At 38.4% G+C, this 24,972-nt stretch overlaps 2 protein-coding genes across 6 annotated transcripts in view; one reads left to right on the forward strand and one right to left on the reverse strand.

Annotated features, from left to right (window-relative positions):
* Window positions 1–11,346, forward strand: part of LOC139751162 (uncharacterized) — a 166,152-nt gene extending 154,806 nt beyond the window's left edge. The window contains exon 6 of the transcript XR_011713290.1: window positions 8,330–11,346. The gene's annotated coding sequence lies outside the window, so the exon portion shown is untranslated. The remainder of the gene's footprint in view (window positions 1–8,329) is intronic.
* Window positions 1–24,972, reverse strand: part of LOC139751160 (uncharacterized) — a 117,379-nt gene that overhangs the window by 37,223 nt on the left and 55,184 nt on the right. For 2 of the 5 annotated variants that reach the window (XM_071666257.1, XM_071666258.1), the window contains exon 5: window positions 3,394–8,453. The exons of 2 other annotated variants lie outside the window; for them this stretch is intronic. In XM_071666257.1, coding sequence (XP_071522358.1) covers window positions 7,314–8,453 — 1,140 coding nt within the window. In that variant the 3' untranslated portion in view covers window positions 3,394–7,313. Of the gene's footprint in view, window positions 1–3,393; window positions 8,454–23,453; window positions 23,677–24,972 lie in introns of those variants that run through there. One more of the 5 variants, XM_071666259.1, reaches the window with a different exon arrangement.

Genomic DNA, 24,972 nt, shown 5'->3' on the forward strand with positions numbered 1-24,972 from the left:
GGTATGTGATAATCTTGAATGGTGTAGCTGAATGACTCATATACATTGTGTTCATTTCTCTTTTTAGCTATTCTTTCATATGCTAATCCATCTTTTTTCTTTTTTTTCAAATCTGTAAACATAAGCTAACCTCTTTCTTCCCTATCTACTAAGTGGAAACTAGTCTCCAGTCCAAGTAACTACTGTTCATGACAGGTTTGGGTCCAAAAAAAATTAAGTAAGTTTGCAACATGTTGCTTCAAACTCACTTTTCACAAAAGCTGAAATTTTATGTACTTATGTATTATGAAAACTCATTTCTTTGAAGCAACGTGAAAAAGCAAATAGGTTTGTAGCTGATGTGAGATTTTTTCTAAAGAAACCAAATTTTGTAGATTTTAGAATAGGTTTATCTGGAAACAATGCGTGCATAGTGCCATTGTATAAAGGCAAAGGGGACAAGAGTGAGTGCTCAAATTACAGAGGTATAAGTTTGTTGAGTATTCCTGGTAAATTATATGGGAGGGTATTGATTGAGAGGGTGAAGGCATGTACAGAGCATTAGATTGGGGAAGAGCAGTGTGGTTTCAGAAGTGGTAGAGGATGTGTGGATCAGGTGTTTGCTTTGAAGAATGTATGTGAGAAATACTTAGAAAAGCAAATGGATTTGTATGTAGCATTTATGGATCTAGAGAAGGCATGTGATAAAGTCGATAGAGATGCTCTGTGGAAGATACGAAGAATATATGGTGTGGGAGGCAAGTAGTTAGAAGCAGTGAAAAGTTTTTATCGAGGATATAAGGCATGTGTACATGTAGGAAGAGAGGAAAGTGATTGGTTCTCAGTGAATGTTGGTTTGCAGCAGGGGTGTGTGATGTCTCCATGGTTGTTTAATTTGTTTATGGATTGGGTTTTTAGGGAGGTGAATGCAAGAGTTTTGGAAAGAGGGGCAAGTATGCAGTCTGTTGGGGATGAGAGAGCTTGGGAAGTGAGTCAGTTGTTGTTCGCTGATGATACAGCACTGATGGCTGATTCATGTGAGAAACTGCAGAAGCTGGTGACTGAGTTTGGTAAAGTGTGTGAAAGAAGAAAGTTAAGAGTAAATGTGAATAAGAGCAAGGTTATTAGGTACAGTAGGGTTGAGGGTCAAGTCAATTGGGAGATAAGTTTGAATGGAGAAAAACTGGAGGAAGTAAAGTGTTTTAGATATCTGGGAGTGGATCTGGCAGCAGATGGAACCATGGAAGCGGACATGAATCATAGGGTGGGGGAGGGGGCGAAAATCCTGGGAGCCTTGAAGAATGTGTGGAAGTCGAGAACATTATCTTGGAAAGCAAAAATGGGTATGTTTGAAGGAATAGTGGTTCCAACAATGTTGTATGGTTGCAAGGCACAGGCTATGGATAGAGTAGTGCGCAGGAGGGTGGATGTGCTGGAAATGAGATGTTTGAGGACAATATGTGGTGTGAGGTGGTTTGATCGAGTAAGTAATGTAAGGGTAAGAGAGATGTGTGGAAATAAAAAGAGCGTGGTTGAGAGAGCAGAAGAGGGTGTTTTGAAATGGTTTGGGCACATGGAGAGAATGAGTGAGGAAAGATTGACCAAGAGGATATATGTGTCAGAGGTGGAGGGAACAAGGAGAAGTGGGAGACCAAATTGGAGGTGGAAAGATGGAGTGAAAAAGATTTTGAGTGATCGGGGCCTGAACATGCAGGAGGGTGAAAGGCGGGCAAGGAATAGAGTGAACTGGATCGATGTGGTATACTGGGGTCGACGTGCTGTCAGTGGATTGAATCAGGGCATGTGAAGCGTCTGGGGTAAACCATGGAAAGTTGTGTGGGGCCTGGATGTGGAGAGGGAGCTGTGGTTTAGGGCATTATTGCATGACAGCTAGAGACTGAGTGTGAACAAATGGGGCCTTTGTTGTCTTTTCCTAGCACTACCTCGCACACATGAGGGGGAAGGGGGATGTTGTTCCATGTGTGGCGAGGTGGCGATGGGAATGAATAAAGGCAGACAGTGTGAATTGTGTGCTTGTGTATATATGTATATATCTGTGTGTGTATATATATATTTGTACACTGAGATGTATGGGTATGTATATTTGCATGTGGGTACATGTATGTATATACATGTGTATGGGGGTAGGTTGGGCCATTTCTTTCGTCTGTTTCCTTGCGCTACCTCACAAACGCGGGAGACAGCGACAAAGCAAAATAAATAAAAAACACCTCATTTTTATTCTCATGCAATAATTTGTCATATCACACCCTTACAATGAATGATAACACTGAATGACTAGCATTACACCCAGGCTACACCATATCTATTGTAAACTCCCCTCTTTTGATGTCACTCATTTACATCTGCTGTTGTTTGTCTTATTTACCACATCTGTTTCTCTAATATCATCCTCAGAGGAACAGCAAATAACTTGCTCTATTAACTCAAACTAAAAAGTCGATAAAATTTGGTGATACCCAGTATGGAGGTTAATCAAAAATTCAAAAAAATATTTGTCATCAATTAAATAGAAATATGAAGAAAAATTACAAAAACAGAATATCAAGCAAACTTGCTTTCTCTGGTGCTGCATAAGCATTTACAGTTTGCACACTTGTCAATGATGCACTTGCTGCATTATCAATACTCACGTGACAGATTTTGTCATTACCTCAGCACCTGATAACTGACACTCTTAGTTTACAAAACTCGTATATATAGTTTTAATACTATATTAATAATACACTTCACACTTTTGAAGACACTGTATCGTTATTCCCAGTGAATGACAGATAATGATTATGTAAAATGGTTAGGCCCCATAGGGTTTTTACCTATGACTTCTATAATTTTCCAGTATCATATATTCATTACATTTTCTTACATAATTTTCAATATATATATATATATATATATATATATATATATATATATATATATATATATATATATATATATATATATATATTTTTTTTTTTTTTTTTTTTTTTTTTTTTTTTTTTGCCGGTCTCCCACGTTTGCGAGGTAGCGCAAGGAAACAGACGAAAGAAATGGCCCAACCCACCCCCATACACATGTATATACATACGTCCACACACGCAAATATACATACCTTCACAGCTTTCCATGGTTTACCCCAGACGCTTCACATTCAATCCACTGACAGCACGTCAACCCCGGTATACCACATCGATCCAATTCACTCTATTCCTTGCCCTCCTTTCACCCTCCTGCATGTTCAGGCCCCGATCACACAAAATCTTTTTCACTCCATCTTTCCACCTCCAATTTGGTCTCCCTCTTCTCCTCGTTCCCTCCACCTCCGACACATATATCCTCTTGGTCAATCTTTCCTCACTCATTCTCTCCATGTGCCCAAACCATTTCAAAACACCCTCTTCTGCTCTCTCAACCACGCTCTTTTTATTTCCACACATCTCTCTTACCCTTACGTTACTTACTCGATCAAACCACCTCACACCACACATTGTCCTCAAACATCTCATTTCCAGCACATCCATCCTCCTGCGCACAACTCTATCCATAGCCCACACCTCGCAACCATACAACATTGTTGGAACCACTATTCCTTCAAACATACCCATTTTTGCTTTCCAAGATAATGTTCTCGACTTCCACACATTCTTCAAGGCTCCCAGGATTTTCGCCCCCTCCCCCACCCTATGATCCACTTCCGCTTCCATGGTTCCATCTGCTGCCAGATCCACTCCCAGATATCTAAAACACTTTACTTCCTCCAGTTTTTCTCCATTCAAACTTACCTCCCAATTGACTTGACCCTCAACCCTACTGTACCTAATTACCTTGCTCTTATTCACATTTACTCTTAACTTTCTTCTTTCACACACTTTACCAAACTCAGTCACCAGCTTCTGCAGTTTCTCACATGAATCAGCCACCAGCGCTGTATCATCAGCGAACAACAACTGACTCACTTCCCAAGCTCTCTCATCCCCAACAGACTTCATACTTGCCCCTCTTTCCAAAACTCTTGCATTCACCTCCCTAAGAACCCCATCCATAAACAAATTAAACAACCATGGAGACATCACACACCCCTGCCGCAAACCTACATTCACTGAGAACCAATCACTTTCTTCTCTTCCTACACGTACACATGCCTTACATCCTCGATAAAAACTTTTCACTGCTTCTAACAACTTGCCTCCCACACCATATATTATTAATACCTTCCACAGAGCATCTCTATCAACTCTATCATATGCCTTCTCCAGATCCATAAATGCTACATACAAATCCATTTGCTTTTCTAAGTATTTCTCACATACATTCTTCAAAGCAAACACCTGATCCACACATCCTCTACCACTTCTGAAACCACACTGCTCTTCCCCAATCTGATATATATATATATATATATATATATATATATATATATATATATATATATATATATATATATATATATATATATATATATATATTCCTTCAAACATACCCATTTTTGCTTTCCGAGATAATGTTCTCGACTTCCACACATTCTTCAAGGCTCCCAGAATTTTTGCCCCCTCCCCCAACCCTATGGTCCACTTCCGCTTCCATGGATCCATCCGCTGCCAGATCCACTCCCAGATATCTAAAACACTTCACTTCCTCCAGTTTTTCTCCATTCAAACTCACCTCCCAATTGTCTTGACCCTCAACCCTACTGTACCTAATAACCTTGCTCTTATTCACATTTACTCTTAACTTTCTTCTTTCACACACTTTACCAAACTCAGTCACCAGCTTCTGCAGTTTCTCACATGAATCAGCCACCAGCGCTGTATCATCAGCGAACAACAACTGACTCACTTCCCAAGCTCTCTCATCCCCAACAGACTTCATACTTGCCCCTCTTTCCAAAACAATGTTGTATGGTTGCGAGGCGTGGGCTATGGATAGAGTTGTGCGCAGGAGGATGGATGTGCTGGAAATGAGATGTTTGAGGACAATGTGTGGTGTGAGGTGGTTTGATCGAGTAAGTAACGTAAGGGTAAGAGAGATGTGTGGAAATAAAAAGAGCGTGGTTGAGAGAGCAGAAGAGGGTGTTTTGAAATGGTTTGGGCACATGGAGAGAATGAGTGAGGAAAGATTGACCAAGAGGATATATGTGTCGGAGGTGGAGGGAAGGAGGAGAAGTGGGAGACCAAATTGGAGGTGGAAAGATGGAGTGAAAAAGATTTTGTGTGATCGGGGCCTGAACATGCAGGAGGGTGAAAGGAGGGCAAGGAATAGAGTGAATTGGATCGATGTGGTATACTTTGGTTGATGTGCTGTCAGTGGATTGAATCAGGGCATGTGAAGCGTCTGGGGTAAACCATGGAAAGCTGTGTAGGTATGTATATTTGCGTGTGTGGACGTGTATGTATATACATGTGTATGGGGGTGGGTTGGGCCATTTCTTTCGTCTGTTTCCTTGCCCTACCTCGCAAACGCAGGAGACAGCGACAAAGAAAAAAAAAAAAATGTGTTCATATATGACATCACATAACCTTGCCTTACACCCACATGTATATCATGGCAGTATCATCAACAAACAACTGACTCACCTCTAAGTCCCCAACTATCCCCAAGACACTCCATACCTGCTTCTCTCTCCAAGACCCTTGCATTTACCTCCCTTATTACCCCATTCATATAAACATTAAAAAGCCGTGATGAAATAACACACCCTTGCAGCAGACCCACCCTCAACTGCAACCATTCACCCTCCTCTCTTCCTACTTGCACACACTACTTTTGGCAGCTTTTCTCCCACACCTTATATTCCATAACATCTTCCATAGACCATCTCTGTCTAGTGATCATATATTCAATAACATCTTCCATAGACCATCTCTGTCTACTGATCATATGCTTTCTCCATACAGATCCATAAGTGCCAAATACAAAATCCTCCTGTTTCTATAAGTATTTCTTGCACATAGTGTCCTAGCAAACATCTGATCCACACACCCTCCTCTATTCCTGAAGCCACTTTGTTCTGAAACTGTGCATACCACCACTCTCTCAATCACCACTTTCCCATAAACTTACAAGCTATGCTTAACACCTCTCTAATTTGAAGACTCCTTATTGTCCCTCTTGCCTTTACACAATGGCACTGCAGGCATTCTGCCAATCATCAGTACCTCACCATGAACCATACATACACTGAAAATCCTAACTCACCATTCAACAACACAATCATCCCCTTTCTTAAAAATTCAACTGCAAACCCATCCACTCCAGCCAATTTGCTGAACTTCATCTGCAAGGCTTTCAACACCTCGTTTCATCAATCACCTTTACATGACTTTCTCATTTCAAAAGCCTCCAGGTCTAACACATTACACATCTGCTACCTTATCATCAAACACATTTAACAACCCTTCAAATTTCTCATTCCAACTCCTCTTTACCTTACTTCTGCCTGTTACCCCCTCCCCATCTGCCTACTTCAGCAATGTTCCCATCTGTTCTCTTGTTTTTCTCTTACTCTTAACTTCCATCCTTTTCTAATTCTCTCTAATGTTAGCTGATACTCACCTCATCCCAGCTCACATTTGCCCTCAGTTTTTCAGCCCCTGCTTTTTGCTCTTAAACTTTGCTGTTCTCCTGCTTCAGTTGATGCACATCACCAATAGAGAGAGCAAACTAAGTTACTTACAGTAACCCACCCGTTTTCTTTCTTTCTTGACTACCTGTGTATGTCATGCAAGACTTCCCCAGCCTTTATCAACATCTGACTGCTCATCAAAGTTACCTGTACAAGCAAAATTGTCAATCTCTCTATCTATATATCTGATGCCTGTTCCTTTTGGGAACTTCCTCAAGGAGGTGACCATGGGAAAAGGCTTCCATAACTGGTAAACTCCAGTGCCATTTCTTAGCCTTTAGTGCCTCACCCTTAATAGGAAAATTGGCAGAGGGCAACTCTAGTGCAGTATTTTCAGAGGCTTCTACCTAATGTTCCTGCCAACTACCATTACCTAATGCTCCTAGCTAATGTTCCAACCTACTATTACTATTACGTACCTAATGCTCCTTGCTAAGGTTCCTTCCTACTACTTCCTTATGTTTCTACTTAATGCTCTTATCTAATAATCCTGACTACTGCTTCTATCTATTGCTCCTACCATTTTGCCAAAAGGCAGTGTTAGTGCATAGCACTCTGCAGAAAAATTTAGTTAGGAAGAATGAGTTGTGTTAGTTAAGCATTTCTCAAGTGTTATGTGTGACAAGGAGAGACTGTATGTTTGTGGACAGAATGCCAGCATTCCACATGTGGGTGAGGCAGAAAGAAAAGAAATATTGTTTCTAAAAATTTAGCAATCTTGGCCAGCTATTAACTTAAAGGGATAAAGACCACTGATTTGGAAAGCCTGTCGTATCTTGTGGGAATCAACTACCTTCTTTAAAACTCTACTCAAAACTATGAAAAAACCATAATAAGACAGGAAGTGGTTCTTGGTTTCAGATTTCCATTCCTGGGCCTTCTCAGTCCAAGCAAGGCGTAAGGGATCCAACAGAGCTGTCATTACCGGCACTTGTTTGAGTTGAACAGTATATGGGTGGAGTGAGTGCACAATCACTACTTTGTTTTTGCATAACCTGCATAGTTCTGGAGTTATCAAAGTTCTATAATGCCCATGAAGAAATAGTATGACAGGAGTCTTGATATGTTCTCTATGAAGCCATGGGATAAACACAGTTTCCAGATAATCTAACAAGTTTTCTGACTGAATTGTGCCACATGGTGAGCTGCTTATATGCCACTTATACAGAATTGTTCTAAACTCTGCATGAGATGTAGAAGTCTTGGACACAAAACCAGGAATGGCTTCATCAGGAAAAACAACTGTTCCTGGAGAAACTTTGCCAGAGGCACTGATAGTTTCAAAAACTGACACAAACTGAGATAGTACTCTTGGGGTTCTGTCATTAACACTGCGGGGATCAAATACCGTGCCTGCGTTTGCATTCATTGGAAAGATAATAGAACCAGCAGAATAGATCCTACTGGCATCATTCAATATATCTTGAGAACCTATTTCAGTCAGAAACATTTCTAAATTTGAGTACCATAGTTTAAGGGCATCAAAGGTAGCTGTAGACTTAAGAATCAAATTTTCCTTGTGGATCTTGGATGTGATGCTAGGATGACGTTTGAGAAATCTACTGTACCAGGAGTTGTTGGGAAGATTATTTGAGAAAGGTGTTTTCCTCTCTTTTTTCATAAAAATCCTCTGAACAATATTCAATAGGTCATCTTTTAAGTGGGCAAACCCTAAATCATCTGACATTTTCAGCCAATCTATCACAAATTTTTCCTCTTTTGCAGTGAGGAAGACATCTGCATCTAACATTTCAGGAACATTTGTACTGATTGAGACTGCTGCCTGTTTCTGGTTGAGCGCTGCCTTCTGCTTCATACTTCTTGCTGCTTCATGCTCCTCTTCTGGCATCTGATGAAGGGACATATCATTATTATCAAATTACTCACAACCTGATAAGAAAAAGCAGCAATATCACAGTGTACATGAAGGGATGACAGAAGAGAGAAGATGCTAGGAGAATACATAAGATCAGAGACTCATGATTTCAATAAGATTGATAAACAGGAGGAGGAAAAGTCACCCTAGATATGTAAGCAGTGGTCCTTAGGTGAATAGTATCCTTGTTAATATTAAATGGCTGCTCACAAGAAAGCATATGCAGCACCTGTACAACTCCAGCTTTTTGGAAGCAAACTTTGCAATGTTACATGTTTACATTAGTAGAGGCTTGAATAGTGATGTAAAATTGAACATTGAGAAATAAATGATTCCTAGATACAGATGTAGGAAAGAGGTGCATGTAAGAGTGAAAATGTTGAAGCTGAGAAGTAAGGAAGGGGAACTGCTGGATCAAATGGAGGAAGTGAAAGGAAGATGGAAAGAGTTTTGTGAAGAACTGATGAATGTGAAAAGAAGGGGAGGCTGCAGTTGGTACATGCATGGGTATGGAGGAGGGAAGGAAGAGGATACAGGTGCAGGGGCCTTTAGCAAGCTGGGAGGTAAAAAGGGCAATAATGAGGCTGAAGGTAGGAAAGGCACTGAAGTGGATAGGATTACTGCTGAAATGCTCAAGTATGGAGGAGAAAGTGTGATAGAGAGGATGCATCTCGTATGTAATTCAGCATAGAAACAGAAGGTTGTGCCTGAGGATTGGGTGAAAGCTATTATTGTTCTAAATTTTAATCAAAGGAAAAGGTGTTAAGGATGTATGTATGTATGTTAAGTGAGGAAAAGTGTACGCAAGAATATTAACATAGTGATTTAAGTGACTGAATGCAGAGTAAGTGAAGAGCAAGGGGGTTTTAGGAAAGGTAGGGGATGTGTGGATCAGATTTTTGTACTAAAGATGACAGTGGAAAAGTATTTAGCGAAAGGTAAGAAATTGTATGCAGTTTTTATGGATCTGGAGAAAGCGTATGAAAGAGTCCAGTGGAATGCTTTAAGGGATGTGTTAAGGATATATGGTATAGGGAGACAACTGTTGGATGGTGTAAAAGCCCTTTAAAGAGGAGCAAATGAGTGTGTAAGAACGGATGGAGAGTTGGGCAAAAGTTTTCGAATACATGAAGGTGTGAGGCAGGGCTGTGTGATGTCACTGTGGCTTTTTAATATATATAAGGATAAAATGATAAGAGAGATGAAAGCAAAACTAGGAAAGAAGGGTTGAAAGATGGAGTGTGGCGGCAAGATATGGTGGCTAGTGGCAAGCCTGTTAGCGGATGATACTGTGTTGTTTGTGAAGAGAGAAGAGGAGTTGCAGAAGGTTGTGTGTTTTATGTGTGTAAGCAGAGGAGATTGAAGGTAAATGCAAGTAAAGTAATGGCTTTTGAAAGGAAAAAGAGTGAAAGTATAGATTGTGTAAAACCTTAGAGTGAAATAAGAAAGTGAACTAAATTGTGCTGTGGATATGGGGGGGAAGACTGGAAAAAGTGAGGGAATTTAAGTATCTCAGAGCTGTCTTGCAAAAGTGTGGCAATATCGAAGGAGAGATAAGGGAGGGAGCAGTACAGGGTAGAAGAGTCATTGGGTCCCTTAATAGAATAATGAAGGGTAGAGGTGTAAGTATGGAAGTGAAGAGAAGATTAAGGGGCAGCATAGTCCTCCCAACCCTGACCTAAGCAGCCGAAACATGTACGTGGAATGAGGCACAGAGGTCAAGTATCCAGGCTGTGGATATGAGCTGTTTGAGAAGAGCATGTGGTGTGACTAGATGTAATGAAGAAAGAAATGAAAAGGTGTACGACAGATGTGGTATGGCAAGGAGTGGTAGAATGGGGGAAATGTAATACTTTGAGATGGTTTGGGCCTGTGGAAAGAATGCAAGATTGGGAGTTGACAAGGAGAATATAGGATAGTACAATTAAAGGAGTTGATGTGAGTGCAAGACCACCTGCTACATGGGCAAATAGGGTGGAGGAATATTGAAGGGAGAAAAACACAGGAAGAATGTATAGAATGATGTATGCGAGGGAGGCATGTAAGGAGAGGTATGAGTGGAGACTTTTGCTGTGGCCACCCCTTGATGGGAGTTCACAGAGGGAAAGGGCATCAGAGATACAGATAGATAATTATATTCTAGCTCTATTAAATTTAACTATGTTACTGATTTAATATAAGAAAGAGAACAAGTATTACAAGGAGAGGAGGGGGGAAAGTGAGTTGATGTGGGTAGAGTGATTATTTTCATGGTACTCTCTTACTTTGAATGGTCCTAGCTTTTTTCCTTTTGCCTGTGCTTCATGTATGTATCTGTTGCAGTTAAAACCCAAAAATCAGTCAGAAGTAGTTTCAACAAGTCAAAACCCATTCCACCAGAAATGTCAAGATTATAAAGGTTAGGTTAGTTCTCTCAAACAAAGCAGTTGTTGAAACTACTTTTGACAATGTTTAGGTAAAACTAGGTATAAAAACACCAGTCCTGCACTTCATGTTTTACACACCGTCCTTTAGTGGAACAGGTTTTGACTAGAAATTAGTTCCGACTAGTTTTGATTTCAAACTGCATCATATCCATATAAAACTTTTGGATTTGTTCCATACTCATTTATTATTTCTTCATATACTCTCTCATGCCTTTTATGTGATTTTAATACCTTATTGTCAACATTTCTTAATTCATTGTCTAGTTCATCTCTTTTCAGCTTGTTGCATACCTCAGTATTTCTTCCATTCTGCTCTATTCATCCACTGTTTTTTTCTTGTAATATCTTTGTATGTTACTACACTTTCTTTAACAGTATATAGTATTATTCTGGTGATTATTTGTTCTGAATTCTGAGAAAAAAAATTATATTTGCTTTTGCATTGTTGTATTTGAGAACCTCTCTCCATTTTGTATTTGCTATCATGTTCTCGTCCTAATTTTCTGCTGTTGTAGAAATTTAAGTTGTTTATACTGTTTAGAGTCTAACCTTGTAGGATCCTGTCTCTCAACTGCTTTCCTATAATCAGTTGCTTCTTTGATAAAGTGATCTGACATCTGTCTGTTAAATGCTTCATATCATTAGTAAACAATAAGTCAGTGATGTTTCTTGTAGTACTGTGTACAGCCATTCTAATGTTAAATGTTTCACATATTGACATTACCTCTTTTCAACCGCTCCCTTTCATCTGGAGGCACACTGCCAATTTGAATTCATTATTGTATCCATAATCTTTCCATTTTTCTAAACCACAAAATTAAAGTTGAAGTTGCCTGACAAGGTTTTTGGTTCAGGTTTAGAATAATTACTCATCGACTTCTTGACTTCTTTCAGAACTGAACTTTGTTCTGGGCAGTCTATATGTCACTATATTATCCCCATAACTTCTCTAGATGGATTAGCAGGTGGCAAGGCCACCTGCTAATCCAAGGTGGTTGCTGAGCTGGCAGTGTATAACACTTTCTCCCCATAATCAGTTGTCTTCCAGCAATACTAATAGCAGCACATTTTTGTGAGTTTTTTTATGGAGGAAATGGTAACTTTTAAAGAGATTTAGAGGAACGGAGAAAAGATGATCCTGAATTACTTGTCAATGATGATCTGTCTTAAGATCCTGTAGAAGGTGATTTTATGGTTGATGACTTTTCCAGTGCTGTATGGACGTTAAAGAACATGGATGGAATGGATCAAGAATATCATGGATGGAAGGAAAGATCGGAATTATGAAGTATACAAGGGTATGTGTATGCATGCCTTTGAATATGAAGACTGTGTAAGGATGAAACAAAGTGTTTCTGGAGAAAGTTTAATGACTATCAAGGTAGATGTAATGGGTGGTATGAAAGCATAGATGGGATGTGATTAAACTGGTGAGATAGTTGGTAAATGGGAAGTACCTGAGTAATGGAGAATGGAAACTGTTTAGTGGATGTAGATGCTGATAGGGGTTTATTCCTTGCAAACACCATTTTTCAGCACAAGATCCGCAAGTATATATATGGAAGAGAAATGGAAAAGAGAATAGTAAAAGGGTTTGACTGACTATGTGGCAGTGGATGAAAGGTTGAGAAAGGCTGTGTTGGATGCTAGAGTTGTAAGAGGATTCTTTGGAAACTCTGACCATTTTGTGCTACGGAGGTCAGAAGCTGAGGTATGGTGTAAACAAGAATGGAGAAGTAAAAGTGCTGGCAAGCAGGAGGATCAGTCTGAAAGAATGCAAGGCATATGAAAGAAGGGTGACAAAAGTTTAGATGGAAATGCAGAAAAATTAAGGATACACTTATGTGTGAAGTAGGTGTTTAAAATGTTTTGAGAAAGACTGTTACAGGTTATAGAACTTATTGGATACAGAAATAAAAAAAACCCATGGTGGACAGAGAAGATTAGAAATGCCATGGAAGAAAAGAAACAAGCATATGGTAAATCACTCAAAAGGAATGTACCAGTGAAAGTTTAACAAAGGAGGAGGGGAAGAATATAAAATGAGTAAGCAGAATGTTACAAAACCGATGAGGAAAAGCAAGGAAGTAGATGAATATTTTAGAAAATAAGATGAGTAAGAGGTTTAAGGAAAAACGAAATTGTACTGGAAGGAGGTGAAGAAGGAAAGAGATGGATATAAGAGTAGAAATGTTAATGTGAGAAGGAAAGAAGGGGAGTTCTGAATCAAAAGAAATTAGTCAAGAAAGATGGAGAGAGTATTTTGAAGAACTGATGAATGTAGGAAAAGGTGAGGCATTAACTGTTACATGCATGGGTATGAAGGACGGAAGGAAAAGGATACAAGTACAGGGGCATGTGGCAAGAGAGGATCTAAAAATGGTGATAAAAAGGCCGAATCTGGAGTAGATGGGAATATGACGGAAATGTTGAAGTATGAAGAAAAAAGTGTGGTAAGAATGGATGCATTTGATATGTAATTTAGCATGTTAATAGAAGGATTGGGTGAGATCTATTAAGTGTTCCTTTATTCAAAGGAAAAGGTGCTAAGGATGTAGTTATAAGGGAATGTCTTTAAAGTATACCAGAAAATGGTTGCAAGAGTGTTGATTGATAGAGTGATGAAAGTGACTGAGTGGAGAGTGAGTGAGGAGCTTGGAGGTTTTAGGAAAGGGTGGGTATTGCGGATCAGATTTTTGTGGTGAAATGACAGTGGAAAAGTGTCAAGCAAAAGATTAGAAGCTGTATGCAGCTTTCATGGACCTAAAGAAAGCATATGACAGAGTTGAGTGGAATGCTTTATGGGACATGTTGAGGATATATGGAGTAGGGAGCTAACTGTTGGATGCTGAGAAAGCTTTCTAGAGTAGCAAATGCATTTGTAAGAGTGTATGGAAAGTTGAGCAAAAGTTTCGGTACACATGGGGGTGTGAGGCAGAGCTGTGTGCTGTCACTGTCGCTTTTTAACAAATATATGGATGAGTGATAACAGAGACGAAAGAAAAACCAGGGAAAGTGAGTAGAGAGATGGAATGTAGTGGTGAAGTATGGTAGCTTATGACAAGCATGTTTGTGATTGATAAAGTGTTAATTACTGTGGGTGAAGAGGAGTTGCAGAAGATTGTACGTGTGTTTTATGATAAGCGTAAGCAAAGGTAATGGAAGGTAAATATGAATAAAAGTAAAGTAATGATGTTTGAAAAGGAAGCATAGTGAAAAATATAAATTCTATAAAGCCCTATAGAGAGAAAGAAGAAAGTGTATTTAAACTGTTATAGATATGATGAGAGAAAGACTAGAAAAGGAGACAAAATTTATGTAATTATGAGCTATCTTGAGTTTTGTGAAATGGAATGAAAAATAAGGGAGATAGCAGTATAGGGTAAGAGTCACTGGATCCCTTAACAGAATAATACTGGGTAGAGGTGTGCGTATGGAATTGAACATGATTAAGGCACAGCATAGTCCTCCCAACCCTGACCTATGCTGCCTAAATATGCACATGGAATGAATCACAGAGGTCAAGTATCCATTTCGTGTATAAGACTTATTTTTAAGGAGAACGTGGTATGACTAGATGGAATGAAGAAAAGAAGGAGGGGATGTATGAGAGATTCAGTATAGTAGGGAATGAATAGTGATGGTTTGGGCATGTGGAAAGAATGCAAGACATAGAGTTTACAAGTGTATGATTAATGGGTTGATGTGAGAGGAGGACCATCTGTGACATGAGGAAACACAGTAGAAGAGTACTGGAGCGAGAGAAATAAGGGAAGAATGTGGGAATGGTGTATGTGAGAATATGTAAGGCCAGGGATAAGTAGCAACTTGTTTGCTGTGGTGACCCCCCTTGATGGGAGTTCCCAGAAGGAAGAGACATCAGAGATATAAATAGAAAGAAGGATAGATAGATAGTAAGTTGTCCACGATGAGGCTGGAAGTGTTCCTAACAAAAGTGGAGGCATTGTTACCAGCACCTGCCTGACCTTGAAAACACTATCTGACTGGTGCAGCTGGTAACTTTACAAACTTTTAATTTTCCTGTTAACAACTATTAATAAATCAAACCGATAATCACAAGAAATTATTCATATAATAGTTTAAAACTTTCCATAATTGATTCTTTGTAGGTATTTATTTATTTATTTTGCTTTGTCGCTGTCTCCCGCATTTGCGAGGTAGCGCAAGGAAACAGACGAAAGAAATGGCCCAACCCACCCCCATACACATGTATATACATACACGACCACACACACAAATATACACACCCATACATCTCAATGTACACATATATATACACACACAGACATATACATCAATACACATGTACACAATTCATACTGTCTGCGTCCACTTATTCCCATGGCCACCTCGCCACACATGGAATAACATCCCCCTCCCCCCTCATGTGTGCGAGGTAGCTCTAGGAAAAGACAACAAAGGCCCCATTCGTTCACACTCAGTCTCTAGCTGTCACTAGAAACTTATGCAGTACTAACTTGACACTCAAGCTTTACTCCTTTACTTTTCAGTGCTTGTGCTGAAGCATATTCATATTACAGGTACACCACCGATTTTCCAGCACTCTTGGTTCCAAAGCCTTGCCAAATTAACTATTTTGCCAGACCAACCATGGTCACATAATAATAATTCATCAATACACCTCTAACCCATTAATTATACATCTCCCATGTGTCTACTAAAGAATACCATGGACTGTTAGAAATTTGAATCAAAGAAGTATTATATGTAAATTAAATGAATAAATGATATACATCATACACCTGCTCAGGACTGAGGTTCTCGTCAGCTACGAGTTTTGCAAATTCGTCTACATACTCAGCAGCTCCTTCACGGTTTGCAGACCACTTTTCTCCGCACACTTTATTCATGGAAATTCCATGACGCTTCTTGAATCTTTGAATCCATCCTTCACTATATTTACACTCATGTTGTAATTTAAGTTCTTTATGGAACAACTTAGCCAGGTCCATTATCATGCTACCTGACAAGTCCACTCCATCACTCCGACACTGTTGAAACCATTCCATCATCACTCAATCGTGCTTAGTAATCTTACCATCTTTCAAAGTTTTTCTAATCATTATTTGCTTCTTGGAATCGGTCTGCATAGAATTTCAATATTTTCTTCATTTGCTTCTTTCTATCATAAACAGTTGATGAACCAATACTGTAGATGTCACACAGCTTATGCACTGAAACACCATGGTCCATTTTTTCAACAGTTCTACTTTATCTTGGATCAATATGGACTGGTGTTTATGTTTGACACCATGACTGACTCTCCTGACACCATGACTGACTCTCCTATGTCTTAAAAGCCAAAGCTAAGATCAAATTTAAGCAAAATAAGCTAAGAATCTCACAGAATTGCAGAATCACCACCAAGTGTGCGCCCTACACACAATTCCATCTGTGGCTGCCCAGTGAACTAGTCTGGTGGCCGCGGTGATTTCAAGTTTCCTCAAGTAATTTTGTCCGTACTAAAGGAGGTACCAAACTATCAGTTGCCAGAAAATCGGTGGTGTGCCTGTATTAGAGTGATAGTAGTGGATGAAATATACTTTTGAAGTTTTCTTTTCACTGTTAAATGAATATCTTTGAAATGGTAAGGTTAAATACATCTCTGTACAACTTGAAAAACAGATTCACAGGGTTGGAAAGAACACCTACTTCAGGAACTATGAGGTTAATTGCATTTAGTGCCAGTATGCCAACTGCTACTGATTTACATTTATTGTGACATACTTTCATGAACTGTTTTGCCTCAAACTTGCTGCTCACACAGATTGCTACACCACCCTGTTTGGTTTTCTCTTGTCTGCTCTTAAGTTCTTGTACCTTTCTAACTCTATTTCACTCTCTTCTCATTCATCCACATTTACATCAGGTTGAGTAGAAATATATAGTAAATTCTTTGAAATTATTAGTTTTAATCCTAGAGTTCTTAGTTTTATAAACTCTGTGCACCTAAATAAAATTGCTGTCATGGATCTCTCTCTCCTATGTGTCCTAATCTCATTGTTTTTTCTGCTTTCTTGGCTGTACTGTATCAATCCCCAAGGATTTTCAGAAATCTTCTAGGAGGAGGCTCTCAGCTTAAGGGCAAGAAGATGATATGGCCTCATGGCAGGAATTTAGATGGACAAAGAAATTATACAGTTTGTAGGGTTATGAGTGCAGTAAGATCAATAGAGGAAAACTGGTACTTTCATTGGAAGACAAATCTTGTCATATGACATCATAGTTTAGAGATTCAAAATCCATGAGGTGCTGTATGCAACGAGTGTGCTGGTGTTCGAATAAACAGACACCTACTATGAAGCAGAATCATGAATGACAGATAAAGTTGGAAAGGTGATAGGTATTACAGAAAACATTACTCAGCTGAATCTCAGAAAGGAGTAAGATATGAAGAAAGGTTCTAACCTGATATTTGTTCAACATAAAAATATCTTATGTTGGTGAAAAAATTGGAAAAAGTTGGGTCTATAAGAAAGGCAAAGGTCTTAGGAAAAGCCACTACTATTACTGCCAGAGCAGAAATATGGGCTTCTTGAGGTTTTTCACTCCATATCAAAAACTGGGACAAAAGCACTGTGCACTTAGTTTTTTGACTTCTTTATTTAAGGTAATCTTAGAATTTTCCTACACTTGAGCTGTTTCAATAAGTTTTGGAAATCAAAACAGATGTTACAGTGTTGTTTATCTGCTGGGTAAGATTTCAGGGATCATAAGTGTGCTAAAGTTTATATAATCTTGTTACTACATATCTATGACACCTTACTGTCACTAAAAATGAACTTAATATAGAACACAGATACTATTCAAAAGAAAAATTTGCTGAAATTAGAAGTTGTATATATCAGAGTACAATCAAAACTAAAGAATCTAAATTTCTAAAGTCTGTATTGCTCAAGAATCTGTACACTTTCAGACTTAAAGTAGCCAACAATATTGCTGTTGCCATCTTTGCCACCATTGCACTCCTGCCACACAGCTACTCATGTAGTTCTCTGTGACTAAGAATTGTTATAATTCTACCCTAACAATGGCTTCCAAGAAGAGACCAAGCAAAATTGATCCTTGCAATTGTGCAAGTGTCATGTATGCGAGGAAAGATACTGGAAGCAGTAAGGAGTTTTCAAGATAGTTAGGTGGGTGTTCGAGTAAGAAGAAATGAGGGCGAGTGATTCCAAGTGAAAGTGGGTCTGCAGCAGGGGGTTTGTAATATCACCATGGCTGTTCAATGTTAATGGGTGGGGTGAAGAAGGTGAATGCAAGAGTTATGGAGAGAGGAGCTCGACTGCAGTCAAAATGGAATTGGAGTAGTGGGGAGGTAAGTCAGTTGCTGTTTGCTGATGATGCAGCTTTGATAAGACTTGTGTGAAAAACTGAAGTTAATTTCTAAGTTTTGGATAGTTGAAGGGGAAAATTGAGAGTTAGTATGTATAAAAGTAAGGTTATCAAGTGGGAAGAAAGACTGATTGTATGGGGTGTGAGTTTAAATGGAAAGAACCTAGAGGAAGTGTAGTGCTTTAGACACCTAGAAGTGGACATGACAGTGGATTTAACCTTGGCAGCTAAGGTAAACCAAAGGGAAGGGTGGATAAGGGCTAAAATCTTCAATGCAATAAGGAGTGTGTGGAAAGCGAGGCCACTGTTTTTTGAGGACAAAAACAAGTATGTATGACGGAACAGCAATCCTCATAGTGTTATACGGATGCAAGACATGGGACCTACATGAAAGAATATGGAAGAGGATGGGTGTGTTGAAAATAAAATGTTTGAAAACAATATGTGGTGTGAGGAAAGTTGTTTGAATTTTCAAGAAATGAAAGGGCAAGAAAGAAGTGTGGATGTAAAAATATGCATAAGAGAACTGAATAGGGTGTACTGAAATGTTTTGGAAACAGAGAATGAGTAAAGAGAGGATGATTTAAAGGGTATACACGTCCAAAGTTGAGGAAACAAGGAGGGGGGTCTCGAGGAGGAGGTGGAAGGTTGGAGTTACAAGATGCTCCAAGTGTTTAGAACCTCAATATGTAAGAGGGTGTGAAGCATTTATGGGATAAAGCAAACTGGAGTGATGTGGTATAGAGGGGTGTTGTGCAGTCAGCGGGCTGAACCAGATCATATGAAAAGGCTGGGAGAAACCAAAGAAAGGTCTGTGAGGCTTGTCTGTAGATAGGGGGGGCTCCGATTTTTTGTTCGTTATACATAACGGCTAGAGAGTGGATGTAACCAACTAAGGCTGTTCTGTTTTTAGCATTACCTTGCTAACCAGGAAGCAATGAGCAAAAATTAAAAGAAAAACAGACAAATAGCCCAAATATTACAAAAACTAGACAAGGTGTGTTTCAGCACATAAACTCATCAAACAGTTTATAATATCTAGATGCAATATGACAAGATCTTGAAAATCTGGGCTAACTGTGAAACAAACAAGGTCATGGCACAGTGCACAAAGCAAGGAGAGCAGAGTCTGATAGATAGGGTGGTGTATGAGCTTCAAGCAACACATAAGTGTAAACGTGCCTATTTCTGGCTTACTTTTGTGCGAAAGGCTAAACAATTTCTCCAAACTTCAAAATTTATGAACATTTTATATTCTCTGAAAAATGGTTGCACCATGGGATCCCTCAAAAGTACAGTTTTCAGGAATCAACACAACACCTATTCCCAATGTGTTTGGATTTTTGAGCTTTGACCATAATTGTAAACAGTGACGTACTGTTTAGAAAATAAAAAATACCCTCATATAAATCATACTCAAACTGGTCAATCTGACTCACCTTTCCCCCTAATATAATTGGAAATTGTTATGATTAGTGTTCCTCAAAAATACAATGATAATAAGCCTGTGCCAAATCATTGTGACCTACTTCCAGTGATAATGCCTTTGTTATACTTCACGACATCTGACTATGCATCTTGATGACCTTATATTGGTTTATACACGTCAAACCTTTCACTGCAGCAAGCTTATGACCCAGCACCCATATCCTGTGCTTTAAAGTTTTTTACAAAAAAAAAAATTAATTGCAGCACTTAACAAATTATTTATTTCCAATTCCAAAAATACTTGACTCATGTCACACCAGTGTAAGCCTCAAACTAGTTGTGGCATGAGCTAGTCAGTGTTACCATATATATATGCTACACTGATGCATTTTTCTAGCTTTGAAAACCCAATTATGATGGTGTGCAGATTTGTTAAAGCTACCAAAATCAAATTATACATATATCTATTTTACCTGATATTAATAAAATATCTGCACAAAGTCTTGAAAAGTCCTTGGATTGTCCTACACTGCCATGGCACTGTCTTACTGCTCCCTCCAAATCTCTCAATAGATGGCAAAAATATTTGGTCTACTGTCTGGAAACATATGGCTGACAACATTTAACACCAATATTTACCTTCCACAACCTTGAGTGGCATTTTTGAAAGTGGGAATCCCTGTCCGTACCATCCACAGTATGTAAAAAATTAAATGAGATCCATAATATCTACAGTAAAATAGGGAATCCCTATCTGTACCATCCACAGTGTGTAGAAAAAAATGAGAGATATCCATAATATCTACAGTGAGAGGGTTAAATATCACCATACATATAACTACCATATACAAGGACATTACTACTTTTGGCTTCTCAATACCAATGTTTTCACACATCTCAATGCCTTGTAATTTACAATAATAAAATTAGGATACCTAAAATATTGAAGAAAGCAGCAACTTCTGAATTCAGTATTCTAAAAATCCAAACACAAGAAAATGATGATACATACACATGATATGAAGAATGAATGATTATTCTAAGGACCCACAATATGCTGATACTTTATGCCACATGAAGATAATGATTACAACCAAAATATAATAAGATTTACAGTAAGATAAGCCACAATATTTTGAGCCAAAAAATTATCAACATCCACACTGTTGATACTTAGAGCCACAATAAGATAGTAAGATCCAGAATACAATGACAAAGCCAAATTATGATGATACTGTACCTTAATCACAATATTATGGAGCCATAATATGATGATAATCAAGAGCTCAAATATAATGATGCAGAAACCAAATGAAGATACTTAGAACCACAACATGAAACTAAAGCTCACCAGAGGATGATATTGAGTCACAATATGAATCACAGGGCTCACAATCTTTCATGATGCATGACTTACAATAGTACTGTATCCTTCATGATGCTTGACCTACAACAGCACTCTATCCTTCATAATGTTTGACCCACAACAGCACTCTATCCTTCATAATGTTTGACCTACATCAGCACTCTGTCCTTCATAATGTTTGACCTACAACAGCACTCTATCCTTCAAGATGCTTGACCTACAACAGCACTCTATCCTTCATAATGTTTGACCCACAACAGCACTCTATCCTTCATAATGTTTGACCTACATCAGCACTCTGTCCTTCATAATGTTTGACCTACAACAGCACTCTATCCTTCATGATGCTTGACCTACAACAGCACTCTATCCTTCATAGTGTTTGACCCACAACAGCACTCTATCCTTCATAATGTTTGACCTACATCAGCACTCTATCCTTCATAATGTTTGACCTACAACAGCACTCTATCCTTCAAGATGCTTGACCTACAACAGCACTCTATCCTTCATAATGTTTGGCCTACAACAGCACTCTATCCTTCATAATGTGACCTACAACAGCACTCTATCCTTCAAGATGCTTGACCTATAACAGCACTCTATCCTTCATAGTGTTTAACCTACAACAGCACACTATCCTTCATAATGTTTAACCTACAACAGCACTTTATCCTTCATGATGCTTGACCTACAACAGCACTCTATCCTTCATAAGGTTTGACCTACAACAGCACTTTATCCTTCATGATGCTTGACCTACAACAGCACTCTATCCTTCATAATGTTTGACTTACAACAGCACTCTATCCTTCAAGATAATTGACCTATAAGAGCACTCTATCCTTCATAATGTTTGACCTACAACAGCACTCTATCCTTCATGATGCTTGACCTACAACAGCACTTTATCCTTCATGTTGCATGATCCACAACAACATTGTATCCTTCATGATGCTTGATATACAACACTCTATCCTTTATGATGCTTAATTTACAAGGGCACTCTATCCTTCATGTTGCATGACTTACAACAACATTGTATCCTTCATGATGCTTGACCTACAGCAGCACCATATCCCACATGATGCTTGACCTACAAAAGCACTCTATCCTTTATGATGCTTGACTTACTACAGTACTCTATCCTTCATGATGCTTGACCACCAACAGCTGTATTCCTTATGCTTCGAGTCCTGCATTAGCACATACTTTAATACAGAAACTGCTTAAAAATGAAATGTTTCCAACCACAAATTCCCCACTAAGTTTCCAAATTCCTATCAGAGGAGTGAAGTTTCTGTGCAAATATTTCCTGCAAATAAAAAAACAAAAACTGGTTTCTCCTACCAGTGGCAGACTAATCTTATAAAACACACAACTGGAAACAACCAAATAAATATTCTTTTCATCAAGTATTAGCATGTTTCACTGAAAAATTTAATAACTGCCTTTTTTTTTTGTCAGAATGATCATTAATGTAATTCTGCTACAGCTATGGTATTACACTAGCTTTACTATATTCTTATTTAATTCTATATGATGAACAAAACTGCACAAATCAGCAAATGTATCTGAAACCATGACCAATGCAATTTTACCTAAAAATTTTTGGCTAATATTCTGAGGAATCCTTAAATATTCTTAGTGTCACTGTTGCATCATTTACACTTGAAAGTGTGAGTACTACTGCATCCCTAAATGCCTGGTAGATTTTGCATGTTTCATCCTTCTTTACTGCAGAATATAAAATAAAATACTGACACAGATATCATAACTATAGTAGTTAGGACAGTTAGGCTTGCAGAGATACTTGGTTTGATGTCCTGAATCAGTCAAAACGAACTAAGCAATCTGCAACTTGGGGGAATACATTTTTCTCTTTAGATAATGTAGTGCACAGACTGTGGTTGACTGAATCAACTATGAGCTGTATTCTCAGAAATGCTCTCACTACTATCAAATGAACCTCTCACACTTCAATGTTCTTCCCATTCAGGAAACTTGGCAAACTGGCAATTCACTACACAGCAACACATAAAGCTTTCACAAAGTCATCAAGTACATTACAGTTTTGCATATAACAAAGCTAATCACCTAGTTCTGAATGTAAAAATGAAATCAGTTTACTAAATACAGCAACATAAAGACAGCAACTTGATCCAATGGTTTCACCATTTGAGAATGCAGTCACTGTTCCGATTATGGTTTGTACTTTTCACATTTAAGAAGTTAACAATGAACCTCCTGACCATTCAACAATATCTCGTGTACATTTTTGTACATGCTCGCGCTATGCTTTATTAACTAAAGAGAGAGCACTGCACTGCGTGATGTTGTAAGACTCTACAGGTACTGCTCCCCAGATCTCCTTACTTGTATGATTCACGAAATGCTCAATTTCTTGCTTCACATCTTTAAATTGCCTTCTCACATCTTCTGGACAAATATCACATTTCAAAATATGTGCTTTCATTTTGGTAGCATTGGGATAGCTGTATTTTAGTGTACAATATTTGCAGTAAACTACTGTCTTCCCATCAATCTTCTCAGATATGTAGTGGTTCCAAATTCCTGATGTAGGTCGTCCTATTTTTCTCTGAAATCAAAATGAAGTTGCTGTTTTACCAAAGTAATGTTTCTTTTGCACTGTTTATAAGCCAAAGACCATAGTAATGGAAGAGTATCCCATATGAATCAAACAAAATTCTAGGCTGAAACTTGCTGATTATAGACAGAAAGGTAAAAGGAGTCAATACATGATTTTTCAAGTATAACCAGGGTGCTTCCTTTTCATTCTCATCAGTGGGTACTAAATGCCAATCAACAAATCAATCTTCAAATACACTAATACTATACCAGAAAAATCTTGTTTTCTGTTCCTTAATGTTGATTTACAACTAAGAGGGTTACCTATGTTCAATTTCACTACAGACGTGCACATGGTGACATGTGATGACCCCTGTTGACTGCTACATCATGGAACATACCAAGACACTTAATCATAGAAACATTTTTCTCGCAAAAACACTCCCTACATGTTTCAACTTCCAAGTGTTCCCAATTTTCTCCAACATGTTCCTTTTCTTTCTCTTTAGCTATCTCATCAACACAAAAATCTTTAATTAATAAGATCCCCTCCCTCTTTTTCATTTTATCATGACAAATCATTCAAACTCCTAAACTGCACAGCATCTCAACATTATCACTTCTTCCAGAAACCTCTTCCCTTATTCAACCAGCCCCCATCAACAAAAATCATTTCTCTCACCAACATACTCAGAGTGGAAAGCAAACAAGAACTTTAAGCAAGAGGGATAGAAACAACAATGAAAATGTTCAATATATACCTACAGTAAAAAGGAAATTTTAATACCAATGTGGTGTCTGCTCACAATTAAAGCAAGATGAAATCAGGAAATCAGAAAGCATTCAGGAACTATTCAAAAGATGAACTTATGGAATGAAGCATACGAATTACCATTAGAGGTTGAAAAACCTTGAAATATACAGCCTAACAGAAAAGGAAAAAGATATTTGCAAACTAATAAGTGGCAAACTGATGGAATCAATGACAATGTGCTTGAAGAAAAAATCACAACAAAGAAAAAATAGGATAGTCAATCTGTAATAATCCTCAGAATATAACAAAAAGAAATCAAAGAAAAATATATATGAAAGGTGAGGCACGAAATAAGGAAAAACAATTTAATGTACTCCCAAGTGAAAAAACCTGCCTTGAATAAGCACAGAAAGGAGCCTATATAAATGGCTGAGAACAGTCCCAAATGATTCCAAGATAGACAACTCTGTAATGTGCAAGATGACACAGAACAAAAGCATTCATAATCATGCAAAATATGTGGTGAGCACTAAACACTAGCCCTGCCTAATG

This window comes from Panulirus ornatus, chromosome 11 (assembly GCF_036320965.1).
Source record: "Panulirus ornatus isolate Po-2019 chromosome 11, ASM3632096v1, whole genome shotgun sequence".
Classification (NCBI taxonomy): Eukaryota; Metazoa; Arthropoda; class Malacostraca; order Decapoda; family Palinuridae; genus Panulirus; species Panulirus ornatus.